The sequence below is a fragment of the Nansenia antarctica genome (genome assembly GCF_963989245.1).
Source record: "Nansenia antarctica genome assembly, chromosome: 7".
NCBI lineage: Eukaryota > Metazoa > Chordata > Actinopteri > Argentiniformes > Microstomatidae > Nansenia > Nansenia antarctica.
The window spans coordinates 880,574-895,586 of NC_137677.1; the positions used below are offsets into that span (position 1 = coordinate 880,574).

The 15,013-nt window shown below is 44.6% G+C and overlaps 1 protein-coding gene across 2 annotated transcripts in view; it reads left to right on the forward strand.

Moving 5' to 3' along the window:
* rab6ba (RAB6B, member RAS oncogene family a) overlaps nt 1–15,013 on the forward strand; it is a gene marked incomplete at both ends in the record, with an annotated part of 71,708 nt that overhangs the window by 33,646 nt on the left and 23,049 nt on the right. Inside the window, 4 exons of one of the 2 annotated variants that reach the window (XM_080536207.1) lie at nt 2,070–2,128; nt 11,429–11,482; nt 12,248–12,353; nt 14,290–14,401. In XM_080536207.1, the coding sequence (XP_080392333.1) occupies nt 2,070–2,128; nt 11,429–11,482; nt 12,248–12,353; nt 14,290–14,401 (331 nt within the window). The remainder of the gene's footprint in view (nt 1–2,069; nt 2,129–11,428; nt 11,483–12,247; nt 12,354–14,289; nt 14,402–15,013) is intronic. The other variant, XM_080536208.1, reaches the window with a different exon arrangement.

The following is a 15,013-nucleotide window of genomic DNA, read 5'->3' on the forward strand; positions in this document are numbered from 1 at the left end:
GCTGTCTTGTAAAGTCCTGCTTCACCTTTGAGAATAGGAGGAGAAGATCGTCCACGCGACTCTCCTATCTGTCCCAGTTCTTAAGCCACTAGACTAGACTAGACTATCACTCTGTTCTGCGGTTCATTTCTATAGATAGTTTCCCTCCCCACTATTGTCTTCTGTATCAGTGTGTGTCTGTGTATGTATCAGTGTGGGTCTTTGTCTTCAAGAAGGGCTTATCCTTGGATTTTATTTAAGCAATATCACACTGGAGGTCGTGCTGTTATACTGAATATCAGCAGGGCTGTGATTGGGTCGTAGGTACGAGGCCGCAGGCCGAGTAGAAGACAATCACAGCGCTGCTGATATTCAGTATAACAGCACGACCTCGAGTGTGATATTGCTTTTATACAACAGTTCTACAGCGCAATTTATTAGTTAACAGTAATAAGTGACAACAGATTATGATTTGTTTGTTTATTTAATCATTTATTTTGGCTCCGTCAACAAAAAATAGTTCCGCAACTGGACTGTTGCCTAGTAACCTGAACACAAACATCTGCAGGCTAGCTACTTTGTATTAACGGTCATTTGAGAGTGATACATAGTTAAAAGTCCCAGTGCTGTTATACTGTATATCAGCACTCATGGAATGCCTCTTGTCCAATCAAATGACTTGGTCGGAACTAACTGTTGTATAATTGATTATAAAGCAGTTTTTTTAACCTCCCGTTTTACCTTACATGCTTTTATGGCAGACACACTCTCCAGCTGGATGTTAACCCTCGAAGGTCCACATGTTTCATCTGAACTAGATACATCACCTTCTAGTTTCTGTGCCCAGAGTATTTGGAACGACCTTCAACACACTCAAATTAGATGTTCTTGTATCACTAAGTCCTTGTTAAGGGATATGTCATCCAAGGAATGTCAATATTGTAATTGATTATATTGTCTAAATGTACTTTGTATTGCTATTAATGAACTGTGTTATGTTTGTAATTCGGGTTACACAGTTATGGTTGTTTCATGCCTGGAAGCAGGAAGTGGAACTCCCTTAGGACGTCTTTATGTGTATTGTTCCTGTCTTTACACGTAATATGTTAAATCGTGACGTTAGAATTATACGTTTGTTTGTTTTTTTGTCAAAATTTAGTTTTTTTACATAATCTGATCCATTAGGTGTTTATTAATGCCTGTGTGGTGTTATTTTTAAAATGTTGACATTTTTTAGTTAGTCATTCATAAAATACAAAGGTTCCATCTCACAGAACATAATGGAATGTAAAAACTTTGACGCTCAATATCTCTGAACTACCCTAGACGGAGATAGAACCTTATCATTCTAAGCTCACGATATGTTAAATGTCATATTTCTGAAAGTGTTTTGGCACTAGAGATGATGGTTCTTCACCAGACATAACGCTTGCAGCCATCGTAGTTTAATGACACCTGGGCCTTACATAACTGATGACCTTCTAGTCACCCTCACAGCCAATCATGAGGTCCCATGGTAGCAGTCACCGTCTAGTGTACCACTGTACAGCACGCCAGCCACCAGGTCAAGTCTGTGTTTGTGTTTGGTTGCAGTAAGCAGCACAGGCTCACGCTGCAGGCTGCAGCCAGGAAGGCCTGTCTCTCTCAGGTGGAAGACATCTAAGCAATATCACAGGAGAGGGAGTGTGTTATACTGAATATCAGCAGGGCTGTGATTGGGTCGTGTAACAGCACGACCTCCAGTGTGATATTGCTTTTATACAACAGTTCTACAGCGCCATTTATTAGTTAACAAGCAACAACCGATTATGATTTGTTTGTTTATTTAATCATAAAAATAAACTGAAAATAGTTCCGCGACTGAACTCCAAATGGACTGTTGCCTAGTAACCTGAACACAAACATGTAGGCCTAGTCTAATTAACAGTCATTTAGTAGAACATCTGTGCGGCGGAGTGATACATCTAGTTAAACGTCCCAGTGCTGTTATACTGTATATCGGCACTCATGGAATGCCTCTTGTCCAATCAAATTACTTAGTCGGAACTAACTGTTGTATAATTGATGTCTCTCTCTTTGTTCTCTTGCAGTGGGGAAGACGTCTCTCATCACAAGGTTCATGTACGACAGCTTCGACAACACGTATCAGGTAGGTGGGCGCCGCCTCCAGCACCGACACTGAACATGCTGACTCTGACACTCGTTCAATCACAACGTGCGGAACAACCATCTCGCTAGAGGGACGTACAGGGTTCCCACGGGTCCTTGAAATCCTTGAAAGTTTGTGAATTTGAGAAAAATAAATCAAGGCCTTCAAAGTTTTTGAAAATAGACATGGGTCATTGAAAGTGCTTGAATTCCCCTCTCTCTCTCTCTCTCTCTCTCTCTCTCTCTCTCTCTCTCTCTCTCTCTCTCTCTCTCTCTCTCTCTCTCTCCAAAAAAGAAAAAATGTTTTACGTAGATAAGTCTCTGTATTGCTTGACTTTACACATATTTCACAATCTTTTTTTTTGCTGTGCTGTGGTAGAGAAGGCAAGAGACCATCTAGTGTTCACACATTCAAGCCTCTCTTTTTAATTGTTGTCTGTGAGCGGATAGTTCCTATTATATAAACTCTCGTCTAGATCTGTCTCAAACTATGCCGTGTTGGGTCCTTGAATTTGAGGGAATTGAGTCTTGAAAGTCCTTGAAAGGTGTTTGAATTTATTTGATGTCTCAGAAGGTGTGGGAACCCTGGAAATAGCTGTGCATTGATCAAGGCAAAAAAAGACAAATGTAAGAATGTGATTCCTTCTGCAACAGTAGAATACTATGAGACCTGAGTCTGTCATGAGGTTGTGTTGTAAGAACGCCATGACATACTTATTAGTTGGGAGCAATGGAGCTGCTTTCAGGTTAGAAGAGGTAGACTACTAGAATCAGGAGGAGTCATTTCACTCTTCTCTCTGTGTGTGTGTGTGTGTGTGTGTGTGTGTGTGTGTGTGTGTGTGTGTGTGAGTCACACTGCATCCTGGTTCTCCCCCTGCGAGCTTCAGCTGACATTGGTGTTCAAAGAGACACTTTTGAAACGTCAACAGTGGCAGGCCTCTGAAGACCCCCCCAGCTCTTGATCTGTCCTCTCCCTCCCTCCTCCCTCTCTCTCTCTCCCCCCCTCCCTCCCTCCTCCCTCTCTCTCCCTCCTCCCTCCCTCCTCCCTCTCTCTCCCTCCCTCCCTCCCTCCTCCCTCTCTCTCTCCCTCCCTCCCTCCTCCCTCTCTCTCCCTCCTCCCTCTCTCTCCCTCCCTCCTCCCTCTCTCTCCCTCCTCCCTCCTCCCTCCCTCCCTCTCTCCTCCTATTCTCTGCGCTTAACAAGTTCCTACCACTGAGTTGAGATTGAGTTCATAACACCTGGAGTAATGTGTCCACCACTAAAGGTTTGGTAGAGAGCTGTATTCTGTATCCTGAGAAATAAAAAGAGTAGAAATATCTCTCAGGGTTATTGATGACTACATGTAATGCTGCATGGTTTTACATCAGGGGAGTGTTCAAAGCATTTATAAAACATTCATAACTGGCTCCAGAGTGCAAGCACCAAATTCATATTGAACAATCTAAACTAATGAGTTATATCTGTTATAAACCGTTTATAAACCCTTTACAAAGTGTACGTTAATGTCAATTATTTGGGGAAATAATGTATGTTTATGTCTATCATTACCTCACACAAATAGTCTATGTTTACTACTTTGTTGAGATAATAACAAGGATGACACGCATCAGTAAACACAGTTGAATGTTTATTATTCAATTAATTCTCGTTCGGGGAAACATCAGCGGCTGCTCACCTGGGATCTTACGTGGAGATGCTTTAGTCACAAAGTCCAAATCCCTGTTTTTCCTGCAGCACACTGTCACTGCGACCCCTGGAGGGAACAGATCTCAGCACCGACCGCCCTCCCTTCTTAGATGTTCGCCATGAATGCTGTGCCGTGGTGTAATGAGATTTGGACGCTGCATTGTGACTGGATTAAACGGTTACTGGTGTCTCAGAGCTGCTCTGCTCTCACACAATTGCCTCCATATCCCCTTCTATTCTCTTCTGTCCCTCCTGTCCTTCTATCCCTGCATTCACAAGACATGAATGAATACAGAGCCAGACTGACTGTTGAAGTTTGTGTCTTTTGTGTGTGTGTGTGTGTGTGTGTGTGTGTGTGTGTGTGTGTGTGTGTGTGAGCCGCTGAATCAGCACAATGGGTTAGTAATGGTGCTTTTCCACTACAGGGCCAGCCCGGGTCAGCCCGGGTCAGCCCGGTTTATTATCCTTTTTCCACTGCCAAAAGTACCCGTGCCATTTCTGGTATCTAGTTCTAAAATAGTTCTTGTTCGGGATGGGTACCAGAAATGGCACGGGTACTTTTTTGCCAGGCTGCGTGTGACGTGTGACGCTGCACACTGTTGATTGGTCAATGGAAATCGTCATCCCATGTTCATAGATTTCTTCGCTAACCGCCATCTTTAAATACCACATTCGCTCTAGGAAAATGTCACTTACTGTTTCTGTAATAGCTTATTAATAAAGATTCGAAAAATTATGCTGACCATCGTATTATCTTAGTTTAATGTCATTTCAATGCATCATAGAACTTTTATTTACAACAAGCATAACACAAAAATCGCTATTATGGCGATGTGCTGTGCCTATGGTGTTCCTCAGTCCAGCGGCAGTCAAATGCCGGTAGATTAGTGTCTTGCTCTCTCAGCACCGCTTCCTGGTTGACGACTCCCGTTGACAGCAGGGGGAGAGAAAAGTTTTACCAGGGAATTCGCTCCGCGCTGTGTCGACCGTGATAAGAGTGTCGTATCGACACCAGTCAAATGGTTTTGGATTCCCTGTCCTCTCCCCTATCCGGACACGTTTGAATTGTTATCCTAACCCACGGTAAATCACAGTTATTAACCCGCAAAGGGTGCCTCCGGGCACCGTCTTTGCCCGTGAATAACACCGGCTATGAAGCTGGTAAAAAGACAAGACTATGCTGGCTAACTCCATCGGTATACGGTAATTTTGAGCCCTGAACCATCGTGGTGCCACCCCGAGAAGTGAACCGGGAGTAAACTCAATGAACCAGGAGTTCAACATGCGTCAAGTGCTTATATTCACTACGAGCAGTGTCGACATCGATCAGGCATTAGCCATCTCATATGCTCATACAGTTCATAAAGCAGACAAGTGAAGGCAGTGGTTTTAAGGGTTCAAAAAACATGACTTTATTATGTGTACATAGCTTCCTCTCTCTCCCTCTCTCTCTTTCTCTTTCTCTCCAAAAAAATCACGGTTAATAATATACCACATGCAGAGGAAAAAGTATACGATAGCTTCAAGTTCCTCCATGTTGCTATTGTTGTGGCTGTGTTGTGTCTCGTGAAAATATACGTCACCACCATGGCGCGCTGTTATGACGCGTAACTCCGCCTACTATCTCCTACTCCTCCTACTCGTTCCTGGTCTCTTGTGTATAGTGGAAAAAGGCTCATACACAGAACTGTTCAAAAGCGAGCTGACCCGAGCTGACCCGAGCTGACCCGAGCTGACCCGAGCTGACCCGAGCTGACCCGAGCTGACCCGAGCCGAGCCGGGCCCGATAGTGGAAAAGCGCCATAAGAGTACCGGTATGCCTCTTTAGGGTCAGAAATCTTCTGACCCTCACCACTACGTCTCCTAAAGACACCCGCTTTCCCCTCTACTGTGTCCCTAAGAACTTCTATTGCCCCCCTTGTACTGTTTCTCAGTTTCTCCAGTAAAAAATAAAATAAAAAATAAATAAAAAAGTTTTAGTAGAAGGCAATAATAGGGAGAAGGTTTTTCCTTCTATCAGTGGCCCCGGGCCCGAGCTAGATTACTCTTCCTGCAACGAATGGTGGATTGCTGATTCACTTGCTTAGTATTCAAATGTATTGATTGTAAGTCGCTTTGGAATAAGGCGTCTGCTAAATGCCAAAAATGTAAATGTAAATGTAAATGTAAACATTAACGAATGACGAGTATAGCCCGCTGCACTGGCGGACTCAGGGGGGGGCCAGGGGGGGTCGACCGCCCCTCCTGGTGCCCCCACGGTTGAAAAACGTCTCTCTTAAGTGCCCTTTTGAGTGGCAAAAATAGAGGACGTGCCCTATTGGTGCCCCTCCAACGGTCTAAACTTGACCATGTGCCACCCCACAGTTGAAAAACGTCGCACTAAAGTGCCCTTTTGAGTGGCGAAATTAGAGGATGTGCCCTATTGGCTGCCCTTCCAATGGTCTAAACTTGACCATGTGCACTGATGGGGTCCCATGTTGTGCAGTAGGTGCCCTTTTTTTTCTTTTCGCCCTTCAAACAGGTCAGGTCTTCCCCAGTCAGACAGTCTCTCCCTGGCCTGTCCTGTCATAAGGCCGCAGCTGTAACTCAGCCTGGTTGCAGCCTGCTCATTTATACCAGTGAACTCTAGCAGACGCCAAAGTGAGCACTCTCTCCGTGGGGTGTGTGGAGAGGCAGGGGGTCTACAGACAGATGACTTCTTCAGTGGCATAATGGGGACGAGGGCTGGAGGGATGAGAGATGTGTTCAGTCTCCCCCTCATCAGACTGGGCGTGCAGCAACCCCAGACGGATCGAGCTGCTTGCATCTGCATACTGACGTCTCCCCACATGTTTCGTGACATGTAATATCCCGTCCCCTGCATCGCACTTAAGCAATATCACAGGAGAGGTCGTGCTGTTATACTGAATATCAGCAGGGCTGTGATTGGGTCGTAGGAGACAATCACAGCCGTGCTGATATTCAGTATAACAGCACGACCTCCAGTGTGATATTGCTTTTATACAACAGTTCTACAGCGTGATTTATTAGTTAACAGTAATAAGTGACAACAGTTCCGCAACGGAACTTCAAATGGACTGTTGCCTAGTAACCTGAACACAAACAATGTAGTCTAATTAACGGTCATTTAGTAGAACACCTGTGCGGCGGAGTGATACATAATAGTTAAAAGTCCCAGTGCTGTTATACTCTATATCAGCACTCATGGAATGCCTCTTGTCCAATCAAATCCAATCAAATGACTTGGTCGGAACTAACTGTTGTATAAACAGTTTAATAACAGCCTGTGAGGAATATGATTATGTCTGATTGAGACAAAGCCGTTCGTTTTCCCCCCCACTTAACCCTGCGTCCAAAACAAACGTTTGCCTTCCAGATGAAGGACTTGTTGTTGTTTCGAGTGCCAAAGGCTGCGCTTTGTTAGCTAGGAACCAAGGCTGTGCGGGTGTGCGTGTGTGTGCACGGCACGCGTCTGTGTGTGTACAGTCCCCGGGTCTTAATCTCACTCCTCTGTGGTGGCTGCCTTAGTGACAGGAAGTCGCTGTGACTGATGTCACCGAGTATTTTTCCCCTGGTTTGACTCCGGAGACCTTTAAGCGTTAATTAAAGTGCTGTACTCAGCGTGTCATGTATAGTGTATGTGCTGCCGCTGGCTCACAGTGGGAGGGGGGGAGGGGGAAGGCTACAGTGACTCAGTAAACATGGAGGACAGAGGGAAGTGTTGGGTTTGGAGGTGGTGCAGTCTCTCCAGAACTACAGCCTGAGTCTAAGACCTATACAAGATCATGACGTTAGAATTATACGGTTCTATCTCAATTTTTGTCAAAATTGAGTTTTTCTACATAATCTGATCCATTAGGTGTTTATTAATGCCTGTGTGGTGTTATTTTTAAAATGTTGACTTTTTTGAGTTAGTAATTAATAAAATGCAAAGGTTCCATCTCACAAAACATAATGGAATGTAAAAACTTTGACGCTCAATATCTCTGAACTGCCCTAAACGGAGATAGAACCTTATCATTCTAAGCTCACGAAGGGATGTGGGTATAAGGAGAGATGAAACAGGGCGTGGTGGTGGAGGTGGTGGAGGTGGAGGTGGAGGTGGTGAAGGTGAAGGTGGTGGAGGTGGTGGTGGTGGTGGTTCTAGTGGCTCTAGTCAGCAGGTCCAGGTCCTCTGAAGCAGCAACAACAGTCTCCCATCAAGCAGCCATCCAGCCACGGCCTTCTCCGCCTGGCAGCACATAATAATAGTCTCAGGGGGCCTCCGGAGGCAGAGAGAGTTCCTCAGCGCAGTCTGAGCTGTCAGTCACGGCTGGCCACTCGCCTGTGACTGCAGCAGTTCCCTCTCCATCTCTGGAGGAGGTGTCCGTCTGTCCGTCTGCCCTGGGAGAGTTGGCAGTGGTTCGGAGAGAGAGCCACGTCATTCGGTGTCTTTATCCTCCTTCTCCACGGTCTCCTCACAGGAACACGAGAGTCATGAGTCAGCTTTCTTCTTCGCCTTCTTTCCTTTCAACAATGGTGACGATGCAGTAGAGTAGAGAGGAGGTAAGGCAGTAAAAGTGCTCACTATGATTGGTAACCGTAGGATGTTCCTGGATGCAGGGCTCATTAGAAATTGATCGGGGCACCCATCCCATTGGATAACAAGCTTGTGAGTCATCAGGGAAGTGATCCTCGATAGGTTAATTGATCTGCTGCTTGCTGCTGGAAGCAACAACAACAACAACAACAACAACAGCTTCTCCCTCGCCAACAAGACACGCGACCCTGTGAGTCTCTGGCTTGCCGTACCCACCAGTCCATGCAACCAGTGCAAAATGTGTTCCGTTCTGTGACACCTTGATATACGGTATATGGCTGTTTAAGAGCTGTCAGAGTCAGGCATGCGTTCAGGAGACATGTGCTCCGGTGCACATGCATTAACGTACCTAACACACTGTATCTATGTCATCTGGCGTCGCCTCTCACTGCAGCTACTTTCAGCTTTTATGATCTAATCAATGGAGCTTGATTAAATGGTTGTTGGTTGGAGCCATTTGTTGTCAGAGCAATGGCCCTCTATTGATGCCAACATTGTCAGGCATAGCACTAGCAACACAAGAGGACACAGCATGAAATATGTTCTGCTTTTAAAGCTTAACGTGCATGACCTGGCAGTTTACTCTATGACATTAGAACGTTAAGTCTACTACACATACTATCTTTGTACAAGACTGGGACAAAGCAGGGTTCACTTAAGTGACGAAAGACTCAACAACAGTATTTGATAGAGATATTTATGTCGGAATACGGTACATGTGGGAAAACTAGGGTTAGGGTTAGGTGCTAGGGTTAGGGTTAGGGTTAGGGTTAGACATGCCAGCATGTACCAAGTCGACGTAGCACCTAACCCTAACCCTAGTTTTGCCACATGTACCGTATTCCCACATGTACCGTAACATATATTAGGCTATATTATTATTATTATTTTTATTTTTTATTTATTTTTTATATATATGCTCACCCGAAAGGATGGGTTGCATAGATGAGTGTGCTGCCTGAGATCAGATTGCTGGTGGGTAACAAAGAATTGTTTACCTTTTATTCCATAACATGAACCATAGCCTAACGTAAACTCTAATTCTAAAAAAAACACGTTCCTCCTCCCAGCCATGGGCTGAGTTAGCCAGGCAGCCTCGCTGTGTGTTCTCATGGGCTGAGTTAGCCAGGCAGCCTCGCTGTGTGTTCTCATGGGCTGAGTTAGCCAGGCAGCCTCGCTGTGAGTGTTAGCCAGGCAGCCTCGCTGTGTGTGTTAGCCAGGCAGCCTCGCTGTGTGTTCTTTAACAATGATGTGTGATGGTAAATAATTAAACATCTTATGAATAATTCCTCAGGATCTGAGATGTTCGTGCAGCGCTGCTTTCTGTCTGTGTGGGATACTATATTTAACCCAGAGGCCAGAGCAGGTCTACTGTAGCTCTGTGTTTTCAGAATGAAAAACAACTCTGTACTTTCAACCAGACTTTCTCTCATATGGAGCTCAATATGAACCATTTTACTTGTTTTCACGACAGTGTTTGCTTCACAGATGCTTTGTAATATCTTTTAATCTTCCACAACAAACCTTGTACAGGTTTCCTAACCCAATCTTCCATACTTCTACCTGCAGAATAGCTATGCAGCGATACAGACACAGGCTCATGGTGCTTGACTTTCAAGATTCGAGATTCAAGATAGCTTTATTGTCTGTCACACAGTGCCAGAAATTCTCCTTCGACAGGCAGAAGCACAGCTCAAGAATACAGTTCCACATTAAAAACACACATAGGTCACATATATCTCAGTATCTTTGTTCACCACCTCTTTAGAGTCACACAGATGACTGTCAGAGTCACACAGATGACTGTTAGAGTCACACAGATGACTGTTAGAGTCACACAGATGACTGGTAGAGTTAGGGTTGGGTTAGTGTGTGTTAGTTAGTTAGTGTGTGTTAGTGTGGGTTGGGTTAGTGTGGTGGATCAGACTGTGGCAGAGGAGGAGCTTAGAAAAGAAGTCCTTCCTGTTCCTTAAGCCGGAGCCTGAGTTAGTCCGCTGCGCCGCAGTGGCATCGCCAGGGTAACGGGTGCGCAGTGGCATCGCCAGGGTAACGGGTGCGTGACCGAGCTGCTGATGCCTAGCTCTGGCAGACTGGCAGACAGGGACCCCCCGCTGGGCCGCCCAGCCTCCACACCGCAGGAGAACTAGAGATCTGATCAATACCAGCCTAACAATAGGCTAACAATAGGCTAACAGAGTCCTTCAGGCCATCGCACCTTTCACCTGAGAGCCAAGGTGTCCGCCCAGGAGGCGCGGCAGGGTGACAGGGTCATGTGAACATTAACACTAGAACAGCCATGAGGGGTCATTTGTGAACTCGATCAAATTTCAGGACCCTCCTTTCATGACTTTTCCTAGATATGTGCGTTCTACCACCCAGTATCCTTACATGTTCTAAATCACATCAGGATAAGCTAGTATAAAGCTATTTTCCCGTTCAACTGTGTAGGAGGCAGGCTAATTTATAAACGTCCAACTAGTGGTCGTTGTGTGTAAATAGCAGCTTGAGCATTGTACTCATTTGACCCACGAGGCGGCTCTTTTAGTAGGTAAAGAAGGCGCGGCTGTTCTAGTGTTAAAAGTGCAAGCAAGGAGAATCACTACTGACTACCAGAATGCTCCTCTCTCTGACACCTTGTTTAATCACCTTGACTCTGTCAGGTCAGGTCACAAGACAACCCCCATTGTGTCGTCCAGGGTAGTGCATTGTGGGTAGAGAGCCACTGGCCAATAGCCACGCCATGAATTAACAATGAATCCTGAATGGAGCTGTATATGTAATATTAAGTGGGTTGTGCTCACATAAAAATGTCTAATAAAATGTAATGGCCACAGGTATAATATAGCTTCTAAGACTTCGCCAAGTCTCAACAGTTATTGTGTGGTCTCGCTTTCTCTCTTTCGAAAGCAACTTCGATCCATTATGGATTTCTTCTTCTTACATCATTTGAATCCATAGTGAACTCCCTAACTTCAGTTTTGTGTATCCTTTTTTACAATTATGTTGACCCATGTTTATCTCTTTCTTTGATTCTAGGCCACGATTGGAATTGACTTCCTGTCAAAAACCATGTACCTGGAGGACCGAACGGTAAGCACCTCAATCCGAAAGCAACATGTTCATTGTCTGATGTGATACACAGGATGTGTGGCTCCTGAATGACTTTGTATAGAACTGAAGTGGTTGAGCTTCTTCATGTCATTTACATGGTATAAGAAATGGAAATGTATACAGTCAAACACATCTGCATGTCTGTTCACAACCTTGGCATGTCTTATATACTGTAGTGACCTTGGGAGTGTCTGCATGGGAATGAAGGGGTGTTGTTCCCTGTGTGTGTGCGTGTGCGTGTGTGCCTGCGTGTGTGTGCGTGTGCATGTACATGTGCATGTGGGCAGGTGGGTGGGCGTGAATATGTGTGTGTGTGTCAGTATGTGGACTGTACTAAAGGCATTCTAGTGTATGGGAGCCAGCTGCTTTCAGGCTCTCTGGAGTAACTGAATAAGGTGACCCTAAGGTGACCCAGGTGACCCTAACCCTCTACCTCTGACCCCAGGTGACCCTAACCCTAACCCCTCTACCTCTGACCCCAGGTGACCCTAACCCTCCCTAACCCTCTCTCTCTGCCCCCCAGGTCACCCTAACCCTCTCTCTCTGACCCCAGGTGACTCTAACCCTCCCTAACCCTCTCTCTCTGCCCCCCAGGTGACCCTAACCCTCTCTCTCTCTGCCCCCCAGGTGACCCTAACCCTCTCTCTCTGACCCCCAGGTGACCCTAACCCTCTCTCTCTGCCCCCCAGGTGACCCTAACCCTCTACCTCAGGTGACCCTAACCCTCTCTCTCTGACCCCCCAGGTGAGGTTGCAGCTGTGGGACACGGCAGGTCAGGAGCGCTTCAGGAGCCTCATCCCCAGCTACATACGAGACTCCACTGTGGCCGTGGTGGTGTATGACATCACAAGTGAGTGTGGCTGCTGCACGTACACACCTGTAGCGACTAGATAGAGTCCAGTAGTAAAAAAAGTCGCTGAGAGACGCGAGCAAGGGTCTGTGTTGATGTTATGACGCGCCCAAAACAATTCACTTGAGGACAAATGGTATGTTTAAAGCATTTATTGAAATGGAACAATCAAACTAGTAAACGTACAAAATTCATCCATATAAAATAAGAAAATAACAAACAATATATAACGAAAATACGGTCAACAAAAAATACAACGACCCTGTCTCCCCTCTCTCTCCACTCCCGCCATACAGGTGAACAGGTGTTTTAGTTACCTCGGGCTGTCCCCGCCCATAATCATGTGACTTCCGGAAGGAAGAACATAACGTCATCAAAACAATAAACAAACAAGCAAATAAACTCACAAATCGTATTCATGGCTCCTACAACACCTACAGTATACACATATGTTTTTTTATAAAAACTTAATTTTTTATAAACCTACCCTTTGTTTAACACCTGTCCAATATCCACATAGTGGCATTTGGTCTTCATATGTTGTCTTATTACCGTGCTGTGTTCTCTGGGTTGACATTGAATCAGCTTTCTGCCATGCTGTATTACTCCATGTTGCAGTGATTGCTGGTGACCAGAGCTAAGTGTTCGTCTCATTTCATCACAGTTATTCTACAACGCCTTAGGGCGTAGGCTCCTGCTGCCCACCATAATTATGAAGCAACATGACATCAGTAGTAGATTGAATTAAAACAAACCGCCATTTTGATAAATTAGTTCCAATCATTTGTATTTGAATACTGGCGTTGAAATCTTTTTACTCTCTACTGTGAGCGACACCACAACTCTATGGTCAATGTTACAGGTCAGATATGGTATTAGGGTTTAGGGTAGTTCAGAGATATTGAGCGTCAAAGTTTTTACATTCCATTATGTTCTGTGAGATGGAACCTTTGTATTTTATTGATTACTAACTCAAAAAGGTCAACATTTAAAAAAATAACACCACACAGGCATTAATAAACACCTAATGGATCAGATTATGTAAAAAACTAAAATCTGACAAAAATGGAGATAGAACCTTATAAGTCTAACGTCACGATGTATCTTTATTTAAGCAGCAGCACTGTAGCCATGTGAATCAGTCCCTGTAGATGCCTGCAGTTTTACAATAAATAGTGACATTTTTATTATCTGAATCCCATTGTGGCCATCAGGGGCTGGAAGGTAATGTGTTTGTGAGAGAGGAGAGTGGGGTCTGTTTAAGACCACTGCCCTGGGGAGATGAATTGTAAACCTCATTTTATCTGCAAACGTGGCTAGTGGCTACCTTCCCACACGATCATGTTGGTTTCCACCCTGAGCTTGTCAAATCCCAGTGATGTGCTACGACCTTTGAACACACCGACAGTTACGCATGCTCAAAGGCTACGGCAAGGTCAACTAGAACAGATGAATAGGAATCTCTTTTACACAGACCCTTGACATACAAAAACACATTTGTACATTGTGTAAGATTCTGTTGTCTTCCTTTTACAATATATTGGATTTGATACATAATAATAATAATAATAATAATAACTTTATTTGTATAGCGCTTTTCCTGCAAACGTTGCAGCTCAAAGTGCTTTAATCATTATATAATCTTAATTTAATTATTTTGTCATTTAAATGCAATATTAAAAGGATGGGTTTTTATAATCTTAATTTAATTATTTAGTCATTTAAAGGCAGATGGGTTTTTAGTCTTGACTTGAACATATTTGCTGAGGTTGCATCCCTAATGTAAACTGGCAGTGCATTCCACAATTTGGGTGCATAAAATGACATGTCAATGACATTAGTTTATTTGGAGAATATCTGCATATCCACTTATCAGTAAGTTTAAACGAGGTGTTTTTCAACGTGACATGATCCTCCTCTTTCTCTCTCTCAACAGATGTGAATTCATTCCAACAAACGTCCAAATGGATCGATGACGTCAGAACAGAGAGAGGAAGTGATGTCATCATCATGCTGGTTGGCAACAAAACAGACCTGGCAGATAAGAGGTGAGTGTTTGAATCTGGTCAAGATGATTATTGTGGTTTGTTGTTGACGCATCCTTCCACAGATATGACGCATGTACTTCTTACAGGTAGATCTCCAGGGCAGCAGTCCGTGTCAAACGTCTCTCTTTGGATTGTCTTTGGGGGTTTCAGTTAAATTGAAGTTAGGGACATCGTCTGTCAATCTCTGCTATGTTTCAGTGCGGCTTCATGCCTGGTCACGCCTGAACAGATTTCAACTGTGAGGAAAAAAGAGAAAGAGAAGAGAAGACAGTATACAGTATGTATAACGCTGCTCGCATTGAGAACAGGACTGAGTAGGCAAGAGAGTGCTGACGTGAGAGAGAGAGAGAGAGAGAGAGAGAGAGAGAGAGAGAGAGAGAGAGAGAGAGAGAGAGAGAGAGAGAGAGAGAGAGAGAGAGAGAGAGAGAGAGAGAGGTATAAATAGAGAAGTACATTATGGTGGCGGAACTGAGCGGATGAGAGGAAGCGATAGAGAGTGTTGGATAGTTTTAGAGATTTAAAGTGAATCAGAAAGCAGGAGAAGAGCGTTGGAGGAGAACGAGGTAGAGAGAAGAGGAAGATTTGTGAATCGGAAGTGAAGCCGAAAAAATA